This window comes from Rhea pennata, chromosome 16 (assembly GCF_028389875.1).
Source record: "Rhea pennata isolate bPtePen1 chromosome 16, bPtePen1.pri, whole genome shotgun sequence".
NCBI lineage: Eukaryota > Metazoa > Chordata > Aves > Rheiformes > Rheidae > Rhea > Rhea pennata.
The window spans coordinates 7,856,298-7,880,098 of NC_084678.1; the positions used below are offsets into that span (position 1 = coordinate 7,856,298).

The following is a 23,801-nucleotide window of genomic DNA, read 5'->3' on the forward strand; positions in this document are numbered from 1 at the left end:
GATATCTGATTGGTATCTGTCTGGGAGAGAGGAAAGATCTTCAGAGAAAATAACAAATTGGTACTGTGGCATACACCAATATTTATAAAAATAAAATTAAACCAGAGGGTCCAGTAGGTGTGAGCAGCCATGTGGCCTTCTTCTTCTGCATACTCTGATGATTCCAGTGCCCAAGTCCTAAGTGAGTGAGTCCTCCCCTGGAGTGGCTTTGTTCATATTTTATTTAGTGCACTTAAAGTGACATTTTCTACAGTTGTTGTAAGTGATGTGACATTTTCTGCATGGATGTTGGCCCATGCAGGGAAGGTCCCCAACTGGAAGATGCTTTTGGCCCATGTGTTCATAGCCAAGCTAAGAAGCAGAACTCCCATAAGATTCATGAGCAACCCAGTTCTTGCCTACAAAAGAAACACAAAGACAACACTTGAACTTAGATTGGACACCCTCAGCACATGAAGCACGAAGTCTATTTCAATATAAGTGTTATAAAAATGGAAGGTTTGTCATTAATATTAGCAGCATTTTAAGTGGACTTTCTTGTACCACAAAGGCTGTTCTCCAGACATTTACCTAGCTATGATTCACCAAAAATGTTACCATCTGTTTAGCCTCAGGAATGTGATCAGGATCTGGGACCGAGCTTAAATTTACTCATAAGATTATTTCACTGAGATTGCGGCCTTTTTTTGCACCAGGAGACCTATAAAAGTTGAGCTACTGATATTAGGAGAATAGAAACAGGGTCTGAGAAATGCTGAGCACAGCACTTGGAACCACAGCAGGTCCAGATTTCACGGGGTCAGACTTTTAAAAGGCGCTTTTCAAATCCGTGATCCTTTAAACACTGCTCAAAACAGCATTAGACTTGCCTTTTTGCTTGACTAGATGTTGAACTGGTAACACTTCTGAAAATTACTTTCTTAAAGGCTCCATTCAAATTGTCTTCAGCATTTTCTATATCTGAAACAACTTACCATATCCTTGACCATCAAGTGTCCAGAAGAAAATGCAATTGAGTTAGGAGGAGTTGAGACTGGCAGCATGAATGCATAGGAGCATCCTACAGTTCCTGGTATCATTAAATAGAGGGGATTTACTTTCAGACGAATGGCCTTTAAAAACAGAACGGAACAGAAATCGTACGTTGGTGATCAGGAGTCAAAAGCAGATATATCAAAGAATGCCGATACTGCATTGTGCAGAGCTGCATCCCTCTCTCTGTGATACACAATCATGTATCTCACTGATAAAATTTGAAAGACCATTATCTGGCAGCATCCACATTGTGATGCCATGGTGATGGCAGCATCACCAGCGCTTGCTTTGCTTTTTTCCAAGGATTTCAAAGCGCCTAAAGGCCCGTTCTAAGGGCAGGAGACCCACAGGGTGCTTCTCCCAGCACAGGTGCGACACAGACCTGCTTGTGTGCGGGGGGTGGCGAGGATGGGAGCAGAGGAGTGGCAGGGCTGGCCTTTCAATCTTACCAGTTCCGCTAAGACGGGCAGAAAGATTATAATAGTGGCCGTGTTGCTGGCAAACTCTGTGAATAAGGCGATGACAATAGTGATGAGGATGACAGCCACCGGCGGGGGTACGCCCTCCAAGGGATGCAGGCGGCCTCCTATCCACACAGACAAACCCGACTCCTGCAGAGAGTGAGAGAAAACAAGCCAGACTCATCTCTGCACACACATTGATCCTTTCATAGGTTTGCAAAGTACCTACAACCAGAGATAATTTGCTGACCCACCACTGCAATGCAACCACCTATATGCAGGGTGTGAGTATTTAGCAGCAAGAAGTTTGAAAGGCATTTCAAGATTTACTAGCCTCCTTAGGTGTATACAATTCACTGTCATCAGTGGGAGTTAAAAAGCAGATCTTTCAGGGTATCGATGGGCAGATGCAAATTTCCCAGAGCCAGACCAAAACGCCAAGTGGCACCTTGTCAAAGCCAAGAGTCGCTGGGCAGAATGACTGCCACATGACATCTGCCGCAGCCTCACCTCGCAGCCTTTCGCCATGGCAAATCCTCCTCCGAGCAGCAAGATGATGTTCCAAGGAACAGTCTCTTGGGCTTTCCTCCAAGTCAGCAAGGGCTGCGTCTCAGCGTTCGGGGCTAGATCGAGAAGAAAATTCCCACATCAAACATGCACACGAAGATGAGCACATAAGTCATCATCTGATAGAATGACATCATTAGCCTGTCATCAGTGCTGAAGCTCACTAACCACAAGTTGCTGATGATTAAAATATGCACATGGAGTTTCTTAGGATACATGATTAAAAAATAGTTTCATTTAAGATCAGGAAAAAAACTTACGAAAAAATGAAAAGCAAAGACATTCTAGTAGTTTAGGTTTTATTTGAGGCTTTCTTAGGGGAACATTTAATACCAGCTTAATTTTCTCTCCATAAAAGACATAAATATTGCCATCAACAGATGGGAGTTCATAGGAAGAGGAAATTTTATACCATTTGAATTATGAAGATGTTATTAATTTTCCACTTGCCATTCAACAAGCCAGGAGCTTTATAGCAAAGAACTCACATCACCCGCCATGAGCCATTTCTTAACGCGTGATGAAGTGAACTGTCATATGGATGGATGCATTAATGAGACTATAATTTTCTGCTGAACAAGGGCACCCATATTTTAGTCCAAAGCAGGCCTGATCAGACATCTTGCTGGAGTACGGACAACGTGGCAAATGTGCAGGTCTCAGAGCAGCTGCTGCAGCCCTTATTTTGCTCTCACAGCCCCTAGAAGGAGCTGCACCATCCACAAAGAGCAGTGGCAAGCCAGCTCCCTCACCTCCAGCAACATCTCCACATTAAGAATGTCAGAGACCAAAGTCTCCAGATAAAATCAGGACAAGTGGCTCACAGATTAATATTTCTGTATCTCGTTGCTACTCAAGAGGACAGGCCCAAGACCTTGAAAGTTTCCTAGTGCCAGAACCCTGATGGAGAGCGTAGGCTTCAGGAGTTAAAGTCAACACTGACTTCGGTTTTCTTTAACACACCATGGCATCATCTCTGACAGCTACACGAGTAACTGACTCACTTCTGCAACAGGCAGCATGGCAATGACTCTTAAGCCTCTTTTGGCACTTCAGAAAAAAATAACTCTATCTGTTGGATTGCACAGGCCACTCTACAAGCCATGTGCTATGGCCTGGCCCTGTGCTGCTACACGCTGGTGTAGGACCCGGGCTGCACATTCTTGACATCTGTGCTGTAGGAGCATGGACATGGCCAGGGTCCATGCCCAGATGTGCCTCCTGGCCACCTCGTAAGTGAAACCACCTACTCACCTTTTAAGTCAAACCACCACCTGAAGGAAGGCTTTTGTGAAGGGAAGAAGAACAATATAATCACTATGGTGATTCCAGTAACAGCATCTGTGATGAACCTGCCCAAAAGCAGCAGAAAGCACAAGTCGGGAAATCTGCAGCATTACTAAGTTTATGAGAACAAGGATTTACCAAAGAAGATTATGAGTTTCCATCAGGTTTGAACAACATTTGTTGTTCACAACTCTTTTCTTTTTAATTCCCTGTTGAGCTGCACTTCTAAGATGGGCTGTAAACTCCCTACAAAAACTGCCAAAAGCCCCACAAATGCAAAAAATAAGATCTAATCCCTGGCACACTGAGGCTTCGGCTGTTCTGATCACTGGGCCATGCTCTGTGCATGCTGGTTTGTGACCAGGACGCCGGTAATGGGAGTTGAAAAAATTTTCCCAACTCCCACAGGGCAGTGGGAGACCTGGACAAGAACCCAGGCTGTCTTAGTCATGAGCATTTCATAAAATGATCGGCTTTCAAGGTAAAAGCTAGGCCCCAGCCATGAAAGAGCTTATGCGTGTGTTTGATTTTTACAGAGCTATTAACTGATGAGGCAAAAATTTGCAACTGTTTCATTCCATTAAGGAATCATTTATCGAGCTATGGCTTTATAAAAAGAAATCATAATGGACTTTTCAGTTTAGAAATAGCAGCACCCACTCTGAGCTTTAGCATTCCCCAACTGTTGTATCTTTTTGTCTTCCCAAGGGATGAATGTCACAGCAGAGATAAACTTGCAAAACAGACAAGGTAGCACTAAGGTTCAGTTGCCGCAGTCTCCCTTCAGTCCAGACCTCCAGTGATATCAGTAGATGGCCTAAAGAGTTCAGGATTTCATTGTAACTGCATTTTTAAAAGGCATTCCTAACATACAAACCCTAGGGATGGACTCAAACAGACATATGCAAACAGCTGCAGTGCCACCTTCCAGCTGGGCTTCATGTACCTCCTCCAGGAGATATGAAAAATAAAGCCGCCTCTAGCATTTGAAGCTCAGTTTAATTTTTTCTATGAAACCTGATTAATAGTGTTAAGCAGAGGAGTCAGAATCCCAGGAATCTCAAAGACTTGGAAATGTCATTTAAAAATGTGATAGTGGAATGAAAATAAAAATTTACCCTGGTGCAAACAAACTTGCCCAACCTGGAATGAATTTGGGGTCCCTGGAGAAAAGCATGATGGCAAACACACAAAAGAAGAAGAAAATTGCCTGTTCTGCAAACCTAAAATGAAAAGAAATGCAGTTAAAATGCAGTTGTGCTAAAGGAGTGAAAGATAGGGCAAGTAATGAGCTTAAACTGAAACAGTTCGGGTGAGAAGATAGTCAGCTTTTCTAACAATAATGACAGTGAAACACTGGAATAGATTGTAAATCTATTTTAAAATGTCGGTATTTGCCAGCATATCTCTCATATTGGAAGAGACTAAGGACAGGCGAGACGGGCATCAGGCATGCTCCGATCAGCTGCCTCCACTCATACTCGCAAAGTCAACATTTGGGATGTGGCAGAGGGGAAGAGCCAAGCAGCTTCTCACGGTCCTTCCTGTTATCGCTGTCCTCTGGGGCGCTTCTAAGGCACATTTTGGGCTGATACTGACCACCTAGGCATGATCTCACTTCAGTTCAAGCCAGCAAAAAAGGACGGGTGAGATTCAAATCATATACGACACACCAGGAACAATGTTCTCCAAGATCAAAACCTAAACAGTATCCCTTAGACACATGACAAATGACAGGGGGGCCTGCAAATGGCAACATCATAAGCTAAGTATTAGTACCAACTCCACTGATGACTCCACTAGAGTCAGGATTTAACTAAGACAATGCCTCAAAAACACTGTTTAAAATCTCTCAGAAGCTCAAGGAAGGGCATTTAAACTGTTGGGAGGAAGCCACTTGCGTTCATTTTAAGTTATGGGGTTGCTAATCAGATTGGCAGAGCAAGGCTTAATGGACTTTCCTGCTCCGAAACCTCAAAGTGGGACTTTGATTCTTACAGAGACATTTTGCAGGCTTCTCGATAATGTACTGAATGGAACAAATAAACCAATTTCTTTCATGTACAGCACAGGCCCAGAAAATCATCTTTGAAGAAACACTCCATTTCACACACAACAGCGGTAATTACAGTGTCAGTAGAGCCACACAACCATCGCTGAATCTTCACAGCATCTCTGTGGGTATGAGATTTTGCAGATGGAGAAACACAGAGCTCTTGAGATTAAGGCCTACAGTTTCAAAAATCTTCACTATCACTGATTGCCCAGAATGTCAGCGGTTGCTTGAACATTCCTAGGATTTCATTCTTGGAGCTACTCAATTTTCCTGTCCTCTTTTTGGCATTTTTGGCAAAAATATTGCACTCCACGAGATGTATCTAACTTCTTTCCATACACTTTCTTCGAGCAGCTTTTAAGTTTATTAAAGTGCATCCATAATCCATAGGATTTACGTCTATTATATGATTCATCAGTCTCCTCAGCAACTACTTCCTACTCTGCAGAATAGTTATAGACATATATGCAAAAAACTTCAAAGTTCAGCCTGTGTTGGTTAGTCACAAAAAGCACACACTACTGTTTTGTTCCTGGAAATTGCAAACAGTTATTTAACCACATAGCATGAATTTAATAAGAATTTTGCTCCTGATAAGCATTTAAGTACAAATGTGCTATTTGCAGTTATTTGTGTTAGTGAATATGAAGAGGCTGGATTGTACAAAAACCAAACTTCCGCAGGTCGTGAATATGGAAATGCATATTGAATTTTTTCACCCCCCAAAAAATCAGTATCACTCAGCCCACCACTCTTCAGACAGGACATTTTCAACCCACTTGATATCTGTTCCTTTTCAGTCCCGACTTCGTGACTTACTTGGTTGGACCCAGTTTCTGATAGTCCTCCTTTATCACTTCTCTGGCTCGGGCTTCTGCATCCACTCTTATATTTGACTTTTTTGTTCTCCAGGCCCTGCCAAAGAACACAGTAGCATTTTTATATCTCTAGTGTAATTAACCCAAGAGTAAATGTTGCACTCAGACCCTGCTCTGGAAGCTTAAAAGAGGGGAATTTCTCCCAGAGGAAGTCTCTGAGCCTAACAGCACGTCTCTCGCAGCAGTTTGTATCATCTTCAAAATAGCCCCAGCACAGAGAGTGGGAAAGAGTATGGCAAAGCCTGGCCCTACATCCAACAGGATGCAATCGAGGGTATTTCCCCCTCTCATGCCAAGACTCAGAGGTGCTTGTGAAACTATGCGCACGTCCACTTGCACAGAAAGGTACCTGAGGGCACCCTGCTGCCCCAACAACGAGCAGGGCTTGCATTTTGAGGGCATGTTTTCTGTCATGTGCTAGGAGCACGACTCCAGACACCAGAAGGAAAGCCTTGGTGCTGCCAAGGGGCTGCCTACAAAGTGTAGGACTGAATACCTGTGCCTGGACACAAGGTATGCAAATCTCAGTGTACCCAGCAGCACATTTCTGCAGAGAGCACAGCAGGCTCTTGATGGGGACACAGTGATAAAATTGCAGCGTACTTTATGTGCACTGACTTCCCGAGGGTATTGCAGGTCCGATGATGAGTCTCTGGTATCTACAAAGGCAGTAAGGCTCTGTCTTCTATATCCTTTCTCCCTACATTCAGGAAACCCATGCTCTCCCACAGAGGCAAGGAAGTTTCCTCTCATTTACATGCTGAACAATTTGCTTCAACATGGGCTCTGATTGTGAAAGAAAGGTCCCAGTATTGCTGGATTTCATCATTGCTACCAGAGAACTACACTGGCAGAATGATGAGGAAGCAAGTGACAGAAAACAAATCTGTCCCTCCACTTCTCAAGTCACTTGCAATTTCCTGAGCAATCTCCAAATGCTGCTGAGGATCAACAAAAATGTGAAGAATTCCTAACTGGCCAGGAATGTTAATGTGCTGGTGGCTAAGCCTCTTAGGCCGGCAGCGCTGACCGCACTCACCGTTTGATCCTTTCTAGTATGTGCATACAAATGATATATTCATATCTTGCACTTCATATCCCATCCTATCCCATGGTACTGGAACAGATTTCTAACACTGCCTGTGACCTCGATTAAACCCACAAAATGAGATTTATGCCATCAGATGTAGGGCCCTGTGCTGCCTCAGCTTGCTTAATGCAGTCACTGTTTTAAAGGCATGTTGTGGTTGGGAACGAACAGCTGCTCATTCAAAACCTCCTGAATCTCAAAGAGTTATACCTGGCCCTTTGAGTTTGGTGGGCAGGGGGTGGTTATTAATTGCAATTTCCTCTTAGCTCAGTCAGCCTGTAACTAAGCCTTTTTACATCTCTTGTATTTAAGCAAAATGTGTCTGCTATTGACAGCTGGCTCCAACGGGGCCAGGGAAAGGATAGCTAAAATTTGGTTCTCAAGGAATAACTTCTCTTTTTAGGAAACCTGGATTTCTTAGCTTGATTCTCAGGTACAGTCCTGCAGACACCAAGGATTTGCCCTGGCCACCATCACTTAGTTGCTGGAACTGGAGCAGCCAAACACACGCCTGCATAAATGCAGTTATACTTGCGCAGCTCTGCGTGTCTGTTCAGAAGCACTTCACCACTTGGGAATACTGGTATCTCTTCTGGACACAGCTATCCTAATAAAACTGTGCTTTGTGCTGACAAAGAAGAGCCAAGCAAAACAAAAAGAATCACGTTCTCCCAGTAGAAGAGCAATTTTGCCTTTTGCCCAGGCTTGCGGCCAGCACAGCTACCTCTTGCCTCACCTGGTGGGCCTCAGGCTCTGCATCGCATGAGCTGTGGCCACCTGTCCGCAGAGCAGCCAAAACTTGGTGGAGCAACCTCATGCCCTCCTGCAAAGCTCCACGTGGCATTAGTTCATAGCAGGATCACAGAATCACACAGAATGGCTACCACCACATTAGGGCTTACACAGGGACAACTGTCTTGCTTTAGAAAGTCCTCCACTCAGCATGTCTGCACTTCTCCTGCAGGCCTGGCTGAAGGATGGTCCTCACTGAAGTTATCTGGAGCTCCAGACCAGCAATGCAATTAAGGAGACTCATAACTCACTGAAATTTTGGGGATCTTACCACAAGCTTTAGTTTAAGCACTTAACTGTCTTGCTGAAAACAGCCCCACTGTTACATTTACATGCAAGCTTAGATGTCCAGAAATTTAAGGGCCTGCAGGTTTCCCATTGATTTTTTCCTGTCTCTGAGACAATGTAAATATTTAGACACCTCTTTTCCCCTTCTACTTACATTTTAAACTCCAAATAACAACTAAAAATCCTTCTAAATACTATAAATTTTCTATGGTCTCCGAAGGAAGCAGGACTGAGTTTGCTAATATTACATATGAGAGTATACAAGGGGGAAAAAAAGACTCCAAAATGAATCAGCATGGCAACACTGTAATTGTTTTAAATAGTGTACACTAGACATTGGAGGAGACCTTGTAAGTGCCCTGCAAAGATTTACCAGTAAAACACGTTATTCTCAGTTATAGATTAACATGTTGTTGTAAAACTAAGCCCTGTCATGAAGTAATTTGTTCCAAATCCAAGTTTCAGCCCTAGGAACAAATCCTGGCTCTCCCATGTTCTAGGACATTTTCGCTACTAATTTAGTGGAACCAAGATTTCACCCTCATCTTCAAAAGTTTGATCGTGCTTTCTCTTCTGTCAGTGAAATTCTGCCACTGACTTCCATAGGCCCGGGTCAGGCAGTAAAAATGAACCTAAAAAAATGTGTTTAATTGAATGAATATGTTAAAAAAAAATCTATGCGTGTATTTCAGATTGATAAATTACCTGCAACTGTCAAATATCTCAAAACTCTCCTTGTGCATATCAGCAATTTTTTACTGTATATATCTGAATGTTCAAATGGTCTGTATCTCGAGATGAAAGATTTTTTTCTTTTTTTTTAAGGAGCTATTCAGCCATAATCTTCGTGTTTCCATGGGAGTCTGTTTTTACAGCCAAGTAAGCATGCCAGATCTTTGGGGGCAGGCACTGAGTTAGGGTGACCTGGAATTGCACAGCTGATTTCAGGGTTACGTGGCAATGACTATCCACAAGGAAGCAGCGTGATCTGGTTTCCCTGGGATATCCTAATCCGTACCCACATAGTATGGCACAACACCTTGGAAACAGTTGGATTTACAAGAGGGCTTTTGATTAGAGCTCCTTGGAAAAGAGAAGTGAAAATGTCAGGGTTTGGGGCGTTGTTCAAGAAAACATTGCCTCTTCAATGTTTTCTGAGAGGTTTCATGGTTGTTTCATCCTTTAACTCCTTCCCATGCAGAATCACTCCCAGCCTCTTTCGAACAGAGTCTGGAAAGCAGTTGCTGTCAGGTGTGCATTCATCGCTTTCTCCTGTCCTTCAGCTCTTGCTGGTGAACGGGATTGACACAGATGTAACCAGACACTTGTGGCTGGAGGATAAATGACTCAGTTCTGACAGCTTTGCTCGAAAAACCTTTACAGACTTGAGAACATTTCATTGAACAAAGACGACAGATATATCACTTCTTAAAATAGATTTTATAACATGAGTATCCCAAAGGTGGTTATGAAGCCCTCCTCCTCTGCCCCCCATAGGACAATTCTAGGTGATTTCAGTAGATTCAGTACAAGAGTCCAGTTGAGCATGTGATTTACAATGCTGGTATAACCAGACTAACATATACGAATAGCTGAGTATAGACATACCTGAGGTTAATTCCTCCATACAAGATGGAGATCCATAGCCATCCCATGAGAAGAAAAATCAGCATTAGAGGAAATGCAAACATAAACCAAGAACCAAAGTTCACCACATCACATTCTGGAAAATAACTAAGCAAATGGGAAAAATAAAGTTAATGCAAGAAGGAAAAACAACCCTTCAATTTAAGGGTAAACAAACATCTGAAACTAGCAGCAAAACGTCTCTCAAACTTGCCAATTGTGCATTGAATAAATATTCCTCTGTGAGGAACAGTAGTTCTTTGGGCACTACAGGATTTGGGCAATGTTGTGTTGGGACAACCTCACCAGGCAACTCTGCCACAAAGAACTGACATTGCCCAACTAGACAGGCAGCCAGGAAAGGAAGTTTTGAAAATCTGGCTCTCCATACTCTGGTATTCTCGTACAGCAATATTCTTGAACATACAGCATCTTATTGTGGTTTATTGATCTAACTCCTGGTACAATACCAGCTAGGGAGTCTAAACATGAACTTCAAAGGGGTGTTCCCCATGCCTAGAAGGTCCTTAACATGCTATTTGTAGAGGATGGCAAGAATCTATGCTCCTACGCACTTAGGAAGCATTTTTATGACTAAAAGAAAAGGTCAGAAGTAGTTGGTTCCCTCTTTGTTTTCTACCAAACTGTGGTAGATACAACTGCTCACAAAAGACTATGTGGCCTGTTTCATCAAAACAGTTACAAGATTAATTTTAAGCTGGCAGTTAAATCCCATTAAATTCAATAGGATTAAGAGCATCAATAAAGTGAAGCACATATGTACTGGTTTGGCTGAAAGCCTGACTGGGTGCATGGGAAACCTGTTTATTCCAGCTAAGGCAGCTGGAATCACTCTCTGCTTTTATCTGCTCACAAAGTGCCCCAAAATGCTGTGAAGGGGTATGGATTTTCCAAACCAGCTCTCAGCTCGTAAGTGAGTTTCCTACAGGGATGGTAAATAAGACTCAGTTTTGCCGAATTTACTCTAGCAGACAGGCAGATGAGCAGGGCTTTCCAGGGATGGCCTCCCATACCTCTTCAGCTGTCCTAGGAGGATGAGATTTGGTGCTGTTCCCGTCAGCGTCGCTGTACCACCGATGCTGGCTGCGTATGGGATTGAGATGAGGAAACCTTTCCAGATATTTGTTTTGTATTCTTCCTCCTTCTTTAAGTCTGTGAGCACATCGCTGGCAACCTCCTTCTCCTCCGTCAGATCTTTGCTTTAAAACATTCCAAAAGAGAATCCGGTGAAAGCCCTGGTTTAAACACAGTGCAACCAATTTAGAGCCTTGACAGAGGGAAAATTCCCAGGTCTTAGTAAGCCAAGCTAATAATGTCCTCAAGGACACCTAAGTGGCTCATTTTGGCAGGAGGGGTCTGTCAGGCTTCTGCACTGCTCAGTGAGTTGCCACTTGGCACCGGGCAGGCTTGCAGAGGCCACCCGCAGCGCCTGCCCGTGGGAGCCGAGGGAGCACACGCCTCGCCCCAGACTCCCAGCAACTCGTAAAATGGCAAAAAAGCAACACTGTTTCTGCTAGAAGGAAAAAGGGGTGTTTTTTTGACAGCTCCAGGTGGAAGAAACATCTGCTCCTGAGAAGACGCTTCTTTCTCATTGTTAGCAAAGTTGGACCATCAATAGTGTGTGAAGCCTCGTGGTTTTTACATCACCTGCTTCACATATTTGACGTTCCTGAGAAAATCAAGGCACAGTTTTCCAGCAAGAGACTTCCCTGGCTACCATGTCAAAGTGACTCGAAAACTTCTGCAATAGTTTGGACATGCAGAAGATTGCTGCACAGACACAGGTGGGCCTGTTAGCATTTGGGAATTTCAGCATAATCAAAACATTTCAGTGATTGAATGTCACATTCCTAAAGCTGTGTCTAGCTCAGGGGATAATTCTCTCTCTCAACTCTCTAATACAAACTTTATAATTAACTTACTCCTCAGTACTTGCCAGAAACTGCATCTCAGTTGGTACAGTGTAAAGTTTATTCTGCTGTAAAGATGCTGAAAAAGAAAGATTAGGACTTTAAAACAGTTCAAAGCATCTAGAAAACTCTCCTTGAACCAAACAGAGAAGGAAATTGAGCTTACAGAGCAGAGACTGTGCAAACGAAGGATGAACTGACACTGTGGGCATGGGCATCAGGAGTGTCCAGCTGGGATGAACAAACCCATTTCCTCCAGCTGCTGCTCCAGGCCCCCAATCTGATGGTTCAAAAACTCTCACTGCAGCACACACCACTTCTCCAAGACCCTGATGGGCTTGGTATTTTTATTAGTTCTGCCACTGGTCAGAGTCTGGGATATTCTAATTTGAACAGCAGTTCCAGGTTGCATTTACCCAATTGTATCTTTGTTTTGTTGGTTAATCATAGCTAATTTTTAGGAACAAAAATTGCTAAGCCTGACAACTTTGTAACACATGTTTCTCAGGGTATGGCAAGAGCACTGTCTGGTCCAAAGCTACTCACTCCCAGGGGACGAGCATTTTAATCCCTTGCAATGTCACCACAAAGCATAATTCCTTCTTTAAAGGCAACCATGAGACACATTTGGGGATTAGGCTTCATACAGGGTCCTCTGAAACCCACCGAGAAAGCAAGGACTTTCTTAAACTATCACCTCCCTTCAAACAACGCATTCTGCAGGCTGAGAGCTTCCGCCCAAGCCCACAGCCAGGACACAAGTCTGAGGCCACCCCAGGGACTTCACAGCATACCTAGCTCTCAGGGACCTGAGAGCTATGCAGGTTACACCATCTCTGCCTCTCCATTTCACTTGCTGCCAAATTCAGGGAGGGTGAGCAGGACTCGGAAGCAGTTGGGAAAAGGGGAAAAGGGGGAAAAGTTGGGGAAAAAAGTCATCCTGTTTGAACAGAACAGCACAACTAACGTTATCTTTTGCAGTAAAAGGGGAGGAGCACCCAACCACGTCCCACACACAGGACTTAGAAATTGAAAGATAGATCAGAAATGTAACGTAACCTCTCCTTTTCACTAAATCTTGCAATTAAGGCTTGTGACTTTTCACAGTTCTGACTCATGGCTTAACCTCCTGAGGTCAGAAATACAAGCATGCAATTAAATCCTGCTTTCCATATTCTTCCTCAGGCCTGGAGCATTTCTGAGTTTCATTCCCTTCAGTCTAGGTGCCCCTTCACTGTCAGTGCTGGCTCTGCTATCTTTGCTTCGGGTCTTTGCACTTTATCTCCACCAAAAGCCTGGGTCCCTCCACTTCCCCGGCTCTTCAGACGATTGAGTGCGGAGCCTGCTTCTTGCCATCACCACCCCTACAAGCCCCAAATTTCCTTGCACTCTTTCTCAGCAGGAAACACACTCCTCTGCTACCTGTTTACCCACTGAGGCAGAAAGTGGGCTGCATGGAAAGGAGCTGGTGGTCAAAGTCTCTGAACTCCCGCACTTGTGCGCTGAAGACAACCAGCTCATTCCTGCTCAGTGAACCAAGGAGTTTTGCAATGTCATGTTTTACACATTGCTAATTTACTGAAATGAAGTTAATGGGCTGGGACACACACATGCTGAGCTTTCACCTCAACGCTGCTATGATGCCCGGATGTAATTAGGAGGAAGAATATTAACCCATGGCTGACTGTTGATCCCCCAACAGATTTTGCCCAAGGCATGTTATTATTTAAGTCCCACTCAAGCCTAGTGCTGGCTCTGGAAAGATATATATTTCATTCCACCTTTAGAAATTTTCAAATTTTCTCTGCTAAGCCCCAAATCCCATCTCCTCTTGCTAGGACCCTGGCATCTGTGAGTTCTCTCTCCAGGAAGGTCTGCAAAAGGCAATGATAAAAAGGAAAGTCAGAGATGCTGTAGTGCAATCTTTTCCTAGTAAACTTCTAAAAGTGATGGGCTGAAGATTATTAGAGGTTCAAAAATCAAAAGAGGCTGAAAACCACTGAGTGAGGATCAGGCCATAAGGATCTCTCATTGAGCAGTATGAGAAGGATTCAGTGGCCATCCTGCAGTTCTGGAGTGGGATGAATAACAGATTTTCCAGTTAAGTAAGTGCTACAAACAAAAAAAACTGAATGTACGTGGAAGAAAACAACTAAAGATAAATTTAAGCAGAATTTTTTTTAAATACTATAAAATAAAATAAATAACTTGGATCCAAAACAAACTGTGTTTAGTTCTAGAGATACCTAATCTATTTTTAACTATTTTCTCTATAATTTTTATCTTAAAAAAAATTAATTACAACAAAACATCTGGAAGATTTGTTTGGAAAAGTTTATAAAGAAGCATTTTTTTCCATCTCCAAATCAAACAGCCCACCATGAAATTGTAGCAATAGAGCCTTTTTGATTCAATGGGAAACCTTCTTCAAATGGCACATGAACTAGCAAATGGTTTTGGTTCCTCTGAAGAGCCACTTCATCTTTTTATGACTTTGAGAACACCAGCTAGCTGTACCTGAGAGCCCAGCTCCACCAATCTCCCTCTCCAGCTCTACGTCTTGGCAGAGACTGAATGATGGTGACATTAGCTGCTACTGCTGAGCAAGAGCATTTCCCTGTAAATTAACCTTTAAAGCTATGTAACAGCCCACCTCCCATTTCACCCAAATTCCTTGTGTACCTTAGAGGCAGAAGGGCTTGTCCTGGAAAGCTTTGGCTTTAATAACATTTCTATTGCTTCTACAAGGTTTAAGAGGCCTGAAGAGCAATGTCGCCATGCGCCGAAGGGTACTGGTGGTGGTGCTGGGGTCGCACCCCACCAGCTCGGGCAGAGGCAGGCAGCGGGGGGCAAATATACACGTTTCTCCCCCACTCCCCTCAGAGACACCATTCGCAGGTCTGTGACCCACTAAGACCCCCTCCACACACACACACACAAACTCTAAGCACAGTTTATCTTCCCACACCTGCCTGGTTACAAGATACAGGAGATTCGCTAGGGCCAAGGCTGAGTCATCCTTCCTGTCAGATTTTGCAGAAGATTTTCTCCATGTAGGAGAAAAATCAGAACTTCGGCTGCCACAGCTCATCTCACTGGATTCCTGTGGCAGTAGCCAACCGTGTCAAAACGAAGCCCAAACCATTCCAAATCCTTCGCTATTGACAGCTCAAGCAAGCAAATGTTTACTGGCCTGTAAAACGCTACTCACGCGGGGAAGTACGGGCGTAAGTGACTCCAACCTCACGGTTATCTCATCAGCATAAAAATGGGATCCATTTATCAGAGACATGATTTAGATTCTCAAATGATACGCACAAGCCAGGCTGACCGCTACGTACCTACAGAGCTGTTTTCATATACTTGGTGAGACTTCTTCTGAAAAATCAACTCTTTGAATGCTACATATTCTTTAATGTATTTTTATTTCTTTTGCCTAGCCAAGTTTACTTGTTACCTTTTGGGATATACTACAGTGCTATTAAAGCGTAGCCAAGCAGATCACTAAATTGATGTTGTCGTACATCAATGTTAAAGTTTGCTTCCTTACACAGCCCACTGTCAGGAGCCTGGTTTCATCAGGTCTGAAAAGAAGTTCAGCTGTGACATGCCATCTGAGAAATGCCACTGGTCCCGACTGCAGATGCCACCTACCAGGTAGGAAACCTCTAGAGAAAGCTCATTTTCACTTCTCCTCCCCTAGGTATAAAAATCAGACTCTTAGTTCTTGACTGACTGCAGGTTTAGGGCTTCCTTCAGGGAACTCAGGTTTTTCCATCTGTTCAGAAAGAGTCTGTCCTGGAACACTAAACTTCAAGTAAAAAGGTTACAGGAAAACCTGCATTTTGATGTTCTATATTTTACAATGACTTCCCCCTTTACTTGTATTTACTACATTTACAAGTCTGCCTCAGGAAAAAAAATACATCATTATGTAATCACAGGAAATTTTCCAAGTAACACTTCATTCATTCTTCTGCTTGTATCCCTCTCCCTTTGTCTATTCCGCCTTCTCACAGCACTGTGAGCATTACGAGCCAAGGACACTAACTTCATGCTTGCCAGTGCCTAGGCCAATGGGGGTCTTGATTTACATGTTCCCAAAATCTGCTGTATTTATGGTAACAACTACACAACAAATCATTTCATAGGACAGAGGTCAAGAAGTTTAAAGAACAAACTCACAAAATGCAGTTCTTCTCCAGAATAGGAAACTATAGCAAGGAGGTCAGTGGCATTGATTTTAATAGATGTGCATGGTCAATAATTCATACAGCAAATGTGATAAAGCAACCTGGAATGCAAATGTCTCCTGATCGCTACATATTAATGATGAGTGATTAAGTATATCTTTACTGGAATATGCAAGTGTTTGAGTCTTCTTCTGGGGACTCATTTTTCTGCCTTGGAAATCATCAGTAACCAAAAAGCCGTTACCTTTAAATTGCAGAAACAGAAGTAGTGCTAATTAGTGCAAGCAAGAGAAGCTGCAACTATTGCTATCAGTAACAGCTGTGAAGGGAACCTCCGTTCTGCTTTGCTCTTTTTCACTACTGTCTGCCAGAAGCACAAACTTCTCTTAGAAGGCTCCAATGTCACGGATGGGGAAAGGAAGCGGGGCAGAGGAGAGATGGTCTAGCCACGACTGCGCCGCGGCCCCGGACGCCCCCACCCCTCAGTGCCGCCCGCCCACGTGAGCCCCGGCCAGCCCCCCAGCTGGGGGTAACGTCACCGGAGGGGTTCCCATCTGCAGCCCTGGCTGCAGCGGACACCTGCGTGAATCGCAGCATCCCCGTGCCCCAAGGCGTGTGCAGACCTGGATTTCAGATTGGGCCGGTGGCAGGTTTACCGAGCAGGTTAGCTGGGTATCACCAGTTCTTTCTCATTTTTTCCAGGCACGTTTGCAACTCGTAAGCATTGACTCCTATATGACATGAGGAAGGGGCAGGATAAAAGGGAGTTATATGCCAACAACCTTCCACTGCTGTAATGAAGTACATATTAAGAGAGTACTAGCACACAGACCAAGTCGCAGCTAAGAGATCCGGGTACTTGTGCCAGGGGTGGCAATGAAATGGGGCAAATTTGCCGGCAGCAGCGAAGACCTCAGTTTGCTTCTACTATTGCCCTGTCCCAGTTACCTTGGTTTTCTTCATTTTCCCTGTTCAGATCTTTAGATGTGTCTTTGTCCCCAAAGAGGCTTTTCAAAATTGCATTTGCAATTGGAAGCATCATAGCCGTGGAGGCAGTATTACTTAACCACATGGACAGGAAAGACGTTGTCAACATCATTCCTAAAATTAGTCTGGAAGACAGAAAGAAGAAAAAGCTGAATTTCTTGAGTTTGACAGGTACTCTAACATAGCCTAGCCACAGGAAGAATAGCTCCTGCACAGGGATCACATAAAATTAATAGGAAAAAGCACCTGACTATCCTGTAACAGGGGTGAGAATAAATAACCAGAATAACTATCAATATGGTGCTGAACAAAACAGTTCTCCCTGGGCTCCGCTAGCCTCTGAGCAAACGCAATAGCTTGTCCGAACAAACTCAATAAGCATGTGAAGCTCCCTGGTGCGTGGGTGACGCTCGCATCGCTGCCCACGGCACGCGCGCGTGCAGCACGGTTTCCTGACCACCAGCAGCTCGCTTCCCCCTGGAAACACCCCGGTGGCTCCGTTGTTCACCTGGCAGGCTGGACTCCCACTAACATGAGGACGCGGAGAGCAATCCTGCGGTGCAAATTCCACTCCTCGATGGCAGATGCCATGATGAGGCCACTGAGGAAGAGGAAGTTGGTGTCTAAGAAATACTGTGGGCAAACTTTGTTAGATGGAAGGATCCCCAGGAAGGGAAAGAGGACGATGGGCAGCAGGGCTGTCACAGCCAGCGGCAGCGCCTCCGTGCACCAGTACAGGGCCATCAATAGGATCACATAGAGACATCTTCCTTCCTGCAAAAGAAACAGAGAGGATAAAGTAATGCATGCTGGGTAACAGAGAAGTCTTTTCATTTGGAAATGCCTATCACAGACAAGCAATATGCACCAATTACTCCTCCAAGGATACAGTATTTCCCCCAAACTATTCCCGTCAAGGGCAACATTGTCCCCCATAAGTTGGGCATGGGGTTCAGGGCTTCCTTGGTTGCCTGAAGCTCTGATGCATTGCTGGTTGAAAATACACTAAGGCATCAGCCAGGGAAGCTGTGGCGTGTAGGACTTGCTCCTCTGCATTGAATTAGAGTGCTAATCCTCAGCATGCACTGCTGCTGGAAACGAGCACTGCTAATATCCTTAGGTGTCTGCATCATCTGACAGCTGCTGCACTTCATATGTTTGTGTTTTCCTCCAGCTTCCACAGACCATGCTTTGCACAGCTAAGAGAAAGCGCCTTTGAGAGAGGTCCAAGGGACATATCAGGTCTCCATATTTGCAAAAGGAGCCATACAGAAAGGTTTCTTTTGTTGGATCAGAGTCTCCGGAGAGATCTGGGTGAAACAATTCCAAGGCAACCCATCCCAGTCCCTACGGAAATCAGTAAATCAAGAGTTATAGTGCTGTGCCACTTCCTATTTGCCACAAGCTTGCCCACATTCAGTGCCATCGAGCCCTCGTCCAAGGCTGGTGGCGAGCCAGGAACCTCACTGCGGCGAGGCTTCATTCACCCTCCCAAAGCCATTTATCATGACAGCCCTAGCCAAAATAACGAGCTGGGGAAAGAAGTCAGGACAACTGCCCGAAGCCCAGGGAGGAGAGAGCCCCAGAGCAGCGCTGGGAGGGAGGGGACTGCCCGGAGCACACAGGAGAGCAACGGACCCGTCCATCACTGCCAGGCTGAAGAGGGCTTTTGTCACTGCCTGCGAGGCAGCGTGCCCACAGGGCTATAAATAACAGCTCAGAGGTATTTGGAAGCCCTAGAACTATTTATTTTGCCACTATTTTCCAGCTTATTGAACAGGTTGAATTGTTATTCAAAGCCACCTCTGCACCTCCGCTTGGACCTTCCCCCCAGGCACCGAGGTTGCCGGGATTTCTCTGAGGGCGATGGCAGCTCCCCATCAGCCTTGGCTGGGCTGATTCGGGGAACAGCATGAACTGGGAATTGCAACAAACTACATTTTGGAGATACAGCGGTCTCAGATGAAGTGTTTGAGCATGCAGCAAGCACAGGAGCAGGTAAGGCTGAGGCAAAACCTGCCTGGCCACCTGCAGAAACTCACGTCAGGTCTTAGCTGAACACGGTAGCCTCCAGCTCGCACGGCAGATACCAGCTTAGTGACACAGGCACAGCGATGATGAAAAATTATCACGATTATTGAGCTAAAGAGCAGAATCTACTCTGACACCCTGAATGGATAAAAGCTAAGTGAATTTAAGCAAAAGTGCTTTTACCTTTTAATAGATCTGTAGTGAGTGTTCGCAAATTGGCAAGAGTGAAAGAACTTGTCATTTACTTTTAGCTTTCTAGCTTTGCATTTCACAAGCAATCTCGCTTGTAAAGCCTCAAGTGCTCCAGTGCATGTGGAAATGAGAATACCAAAGAATCTAGAGTAACTTACTGGGATTTTGAACACATTATTTACAGGGAGGCTACTGCTTCTTGTGGGGTTCCCAAGATCTGCATTTAAAGATCATTTGCAGTCCTAATTTTAGGCCAAGGAAAAGTTACATATGAGATACTGTGATGTAAAACCTTTATATTCCTAGGGCTCATCTGGCATCTGTCAGCTCCCATAAATTCCCTATAGCTTTACTTCCTCTGAATCAGCAGGACCAGAACAAACCTGGGAGTGCCAAATTTTGCAAACAAAGATTCATGTTGTGACATGTTTGCACACTAGATTAGTGATCTATTTCCCATGGCAACTGATTATTTCTCTTTACTCTGGCTCCTCTTATATACCAAAGAAATAGCTTTGCTCTCATTAAATTATTCTCCATTTTCTTGCTAAAGGTCATACAAAATATTTTTTCTTCCCAGTGGCACAATCTTCTCCAGTTTTCTGCAAGGACAGTTTCACCAGAGTGACTTCAAAATAAACATATTTTGCCTCTGCTAGGGGTAAAACAACCAAAAATTTTTAATATCACTTTGACAGAAGAGCAGATCAAGGAAGACTTCAACTGACCTGATGAAACAGGTGAAACAATTCAGAAAGCTAGTTGTAAGTAATAGGATTTTTTTTCTGATATATGGGAAATGTTACAGCAAAAGACAGAATGCATCCAATAATTGATCTTCATTGCAAAAAAAATCAAAAGCCAAGGTGCCCAACTAAAACAGGCCAGGAAGAAGTATGGTATGGAGGGGTTTTCTGAAACTGTGAAACTACATGGATCAACAGCAAAGCACTTCAAAAGGAAAGATGTAGTATTGCTTGTGTAACTTACTTCACCCCAAAAGAGGACAAACTGCACTTGTACGAAGCCAGCTCTCACTTAAGACAGGACTATCGTTCAACAAATAAAGAACGAGACCATTCAGAAATAACTCAGATTTGGAGCAACTACTCCCCAGAACAGAAGTTTAAGACTACAAACCATTAATAAAATAGAAAGGTCTCTTGTTTTCAAGGTATCTTGCAAACATTTATTAATGCTCCTGGCTGCCGGCGAGCTTGGTCAGTATACAGGCACTACACTAACAGTCCCAGGCCAGCCGTGAAAACGCTGGGAAGAAGGGGGTGTTGGCCAGAGGGCCGCAGCTGCCCACGTCCACGCTCCGGGCTGCGGGCGCTGCTGCATGCAGCACTGTCCCCCCCGCGCACTCTCTACCCTACGATCCCTCTGCTGTGTCTCCGAGTAGCAGGCGCCTTTTGACTCCCCTCACCTCCACGCAGCCTTGTTTTTCTAAAATAAGCCCCTATCAAAGTTCAGGGGGGGAGGAAAAATGGCAGCAAATACAAACTTTAAAATAGGTCTTGTGATTGGGTTAATTTTATAACCATTTAATGATTTGCCGGGAAGGGCTTTGCAGCTCTGGACTACAGCATCTCACCTTCCTGTTGCACAAGAGTCTCCAGGACGACCTCTGCCCCGCCAGACCCAGGGCTCATCTTCATCATGCCGAAAGACCTGGGATTTTCCACGCTCGAGGCTCGGCCGAGCAGCGGCGGAGGAAGACAGGCAGCGTGCCTCAGCGGGGAAGCGTCCCGTGGGCAATCAGGCTGGAAGGGGACATCAGGGCTTTCACTCACCCTGGTGCCACGCCAGCCTTGGGCCCTGCTGAATGCACCCTGCCCAGCTTCAGTTTTCCTCCAATGACCTTTCCATATCACGTGGCCACCCCAGCCTCGTGTCCCAAATGCAGGCTCTCCTTGCATGCCCTCGGCAAAATGAGCAAATGAGGCGGCACACAAGCATAAGGGGACACTCTGGGACCTCCAGAAGATCTTCATTTTGCCTGAAACCAGAGCTTTTCGAGCCCTTCCATCCCACTACTGTCATGAAGGAACATCTTATCTGTAATATTCACAAGTATTTGATAAAAAAAAAAAAAAAAAAAAGCAAGCAGTGCCTTTAGCATCTTACTCACAATTCACAGCTCAGTTTCCACCGCCACCTTAGTCACACTGTCTATTCTCCAGTTAGATGGACATTTGAATCCAATATCCACCAGCTCAGCTCCTGCAAACATTATGTAATCTGGACATAAAGCAAGCCCTGTTTACCAACACTCGTGCCAGCAGACTTGTTTTGCTCCCACTGGGTATTTGCGGAGCAGCTAAAAAGGGGCCATTCCCACCAGGGCACAAGCATTAAGAGCTGCAGTGAATGCTCAAGATATTTTGCTCTGGAAATATGACGAAAAATACAAAGCTTAGGAAGCACTTCTATGGGAGGTTCTAGATGTGTTCTGCAATTGGCAGAAAAACAGAATTATTCTCTCCACTTTATGAATGCAGCAGCTGAAGCTCAGAAAGATCAAGATCACATAGGAAACTTACGGTAAAAACGGGTGCCATAGGGAAAATCGTCCCTGTCTCAGAGGTCTCAACCCCAAGGCACACACCTCCTCCGGGAGGCACCAGCTGACCCACAAGTTCAACTATTCATTGGCTATAAAGTGAAAGCAGCACAATGTGATGATCAAACATCCTATATGAGGTTAGGCTCCTTATTTGAAGAAATCTCTATTTCAGCATCAGGAGTCTTTTTTTTTTTTTTTTTTTTTTAAGATAGATCCACATTTGATTTAAAAAGAAACTTACTCAATCTGTGGTGGATTCATCACAACTGAAAAAGCTGCTCCTATGGTTCCTTAACCTCACTATTAAAAGTATGCTTTGGTAATCTGAATCCGCTAGTTTCCATCGTCTGCATCTCATCAAATGCTCTCCCTTCATCCCCTAGGCTGGGCAGCCCCTACCCAAACTCTGCTCTCGAGTGATGTGCCTTCGAGATGATGAACAAGCCACTCTTTGCCTTTTTGTTCTTTGAGAAATAGGCCAAGTTCCTGCAGCCTCTCACTATGCGGCCTGTTTTGCAGTCCTTTACTCATTCTGCTCTCTGAGACTCCTCCAATTTATCAAAGTTTCTTTTGAATTGTGGAAATAAGAATGCAGGGTGTTTTGGCAACAATTACAACTACAGCAAATAGTCACCTAGGAGTCCCTCCTTGCTCTTACTCGAGATTTCATGTGTTTATACACAAAAATTCACATTACCCCTTTTGGCTGAGGATAGCCAGTCTGGATAGCTATGTTCAGGTAATGACATATTGCCATCTCAAGGCCTTTTTCTGGAACCTGCTCCCCAAGAGGGACTCCAGATAGGCAAGACCTACAGCCACTGTTCCCAGTTATACGCGTCTACCCCCAGACAGGTGCAAATGCACCCAGTTCTTTGATCCACAGAGCTCCTCAGGCAGCTCTTTAAAAATTCTTGTATGCAAGTTGTCTAGACCTGCAGATCTTAAAGCATTCAGGGTTAGATGCAAGTATTTTAATTTTCCTTTAGTTCCTGTCACAATAAAAATATTTCTTTATCATTCAGCTTCATATTCATATTATAGGATTGTACTGCCAGCACTTTCCAGAGCACAGGACAGAAATGCTTACTGCAAATGGCTTTTTCTGCATTATCCATCTAGGAACAGAGTATCACAGCTCAAGATTCCTTTTGTGCCTAACACTTGAAAAATCTCTTACCACGCTCAACACCCTGCCCAGGGATTTCCTTCTCAGTCCTTTCCTCTCCCTTTTTCAGTTTTCTGTGGTTCACAAGTCCCAATTAATATTTATTCTCATCAACTTCTCTTTTCCCTCAAAGTATTTCTGCTTTCACTTCCCCTCTGCACCAGCTTGTTACTTCACCAGGTTAGTCATCTCTCCAAACAGAAGCTTCCAGTGCATGTGGCAAAACATAGTCACCCAGCTTCCCACTGTCACTCCCCTTGCTGAAGTTCTCCCTCTCAACTCCTTTGGCTGAAAACTGCTTTCAGTTTTGAGAGACTGGCGTCTAAATCACCAAGCACATATGTAACATGGGTATGGATTTCCTGCAAGATGTGTAATCAGGCTGCAGTTGCTTATTCCACCTGCCAGGTTGTTCTCCTAATGACTCCTCCTTTGCCTGTCCATGTTCCTGCACGCTGCATGGAGCAACACGGCGATCCGTCCCCCTTTATCTTCCTGGGGACGCAGTGCTCCCCACCTGCCACATTACTGGCCCCCATTTGCATCACCCATTGCCCCCATAATGACATAGCTTGGAAGTGGTCCATGCTCTTTGCTTTCAAATGCAAGCAATGCCATTTTTCTTCATTCTTAAGTCTCCTTGTTCTAGT

The 23,801-nt window shown here is 44.4% G+C and overlaps 1 protein-coding gene across 1 annotated transcript in view; it reads right to left on the minus strand.

The window, feature by feature from the left end:
* Nucleotides 1-212: 212 nt before the first annotated feature.
* SLC13A3 (solute carrier family 13 member 3) overlaps nt 213-23,801 on the minus strand; it is a 28,378-nt gene continuing 4,789 nt past the window's right edge. Inside the window, exons 2-13 of the mRNA XM_062589181.1 lie at nt 17,700-17,965; nt 17,153-17,316; nt 12,024-12,090; nt 11,115-11,300; nt 10,063-10,188; nt 6,226-6,321; nt 4,469-4,573; nt 3,318-3,415; nt 2,007-2,119; nt 1,485-1,646; nt 975-1,112; nt 213-398 (exon numbers count right to left, since the gene is read on the minus strand). Of these exons, the coding sequence (XP_062445165.1) occupies nt 213-398; nt 975-1,112; nt 1,485-1,646; nt 2,007-2,119; nt 3,318-3,415; nt 4,469-4,573; nt 6,226-6,321; nt 10,063-10,188; nt 11,115-11,300; nt 12,024-12,090; nt 17,153-17,316; nt 17,700-17,965 (1,707 nt within the window). The remainder of the gene's footprint in view (nt 399-974; nt 1,113-1,484; nt 1,647-2,006; nt 2,120-3,317; nt 3,416-4,468; nt 4,574-6,225; nt 6,322-10,062; nt 10,189-11,114; nt 11,301-12,023; nt 12,091-17,152; nt 17,317-17,699; nt 17,966-23,801) is intronic.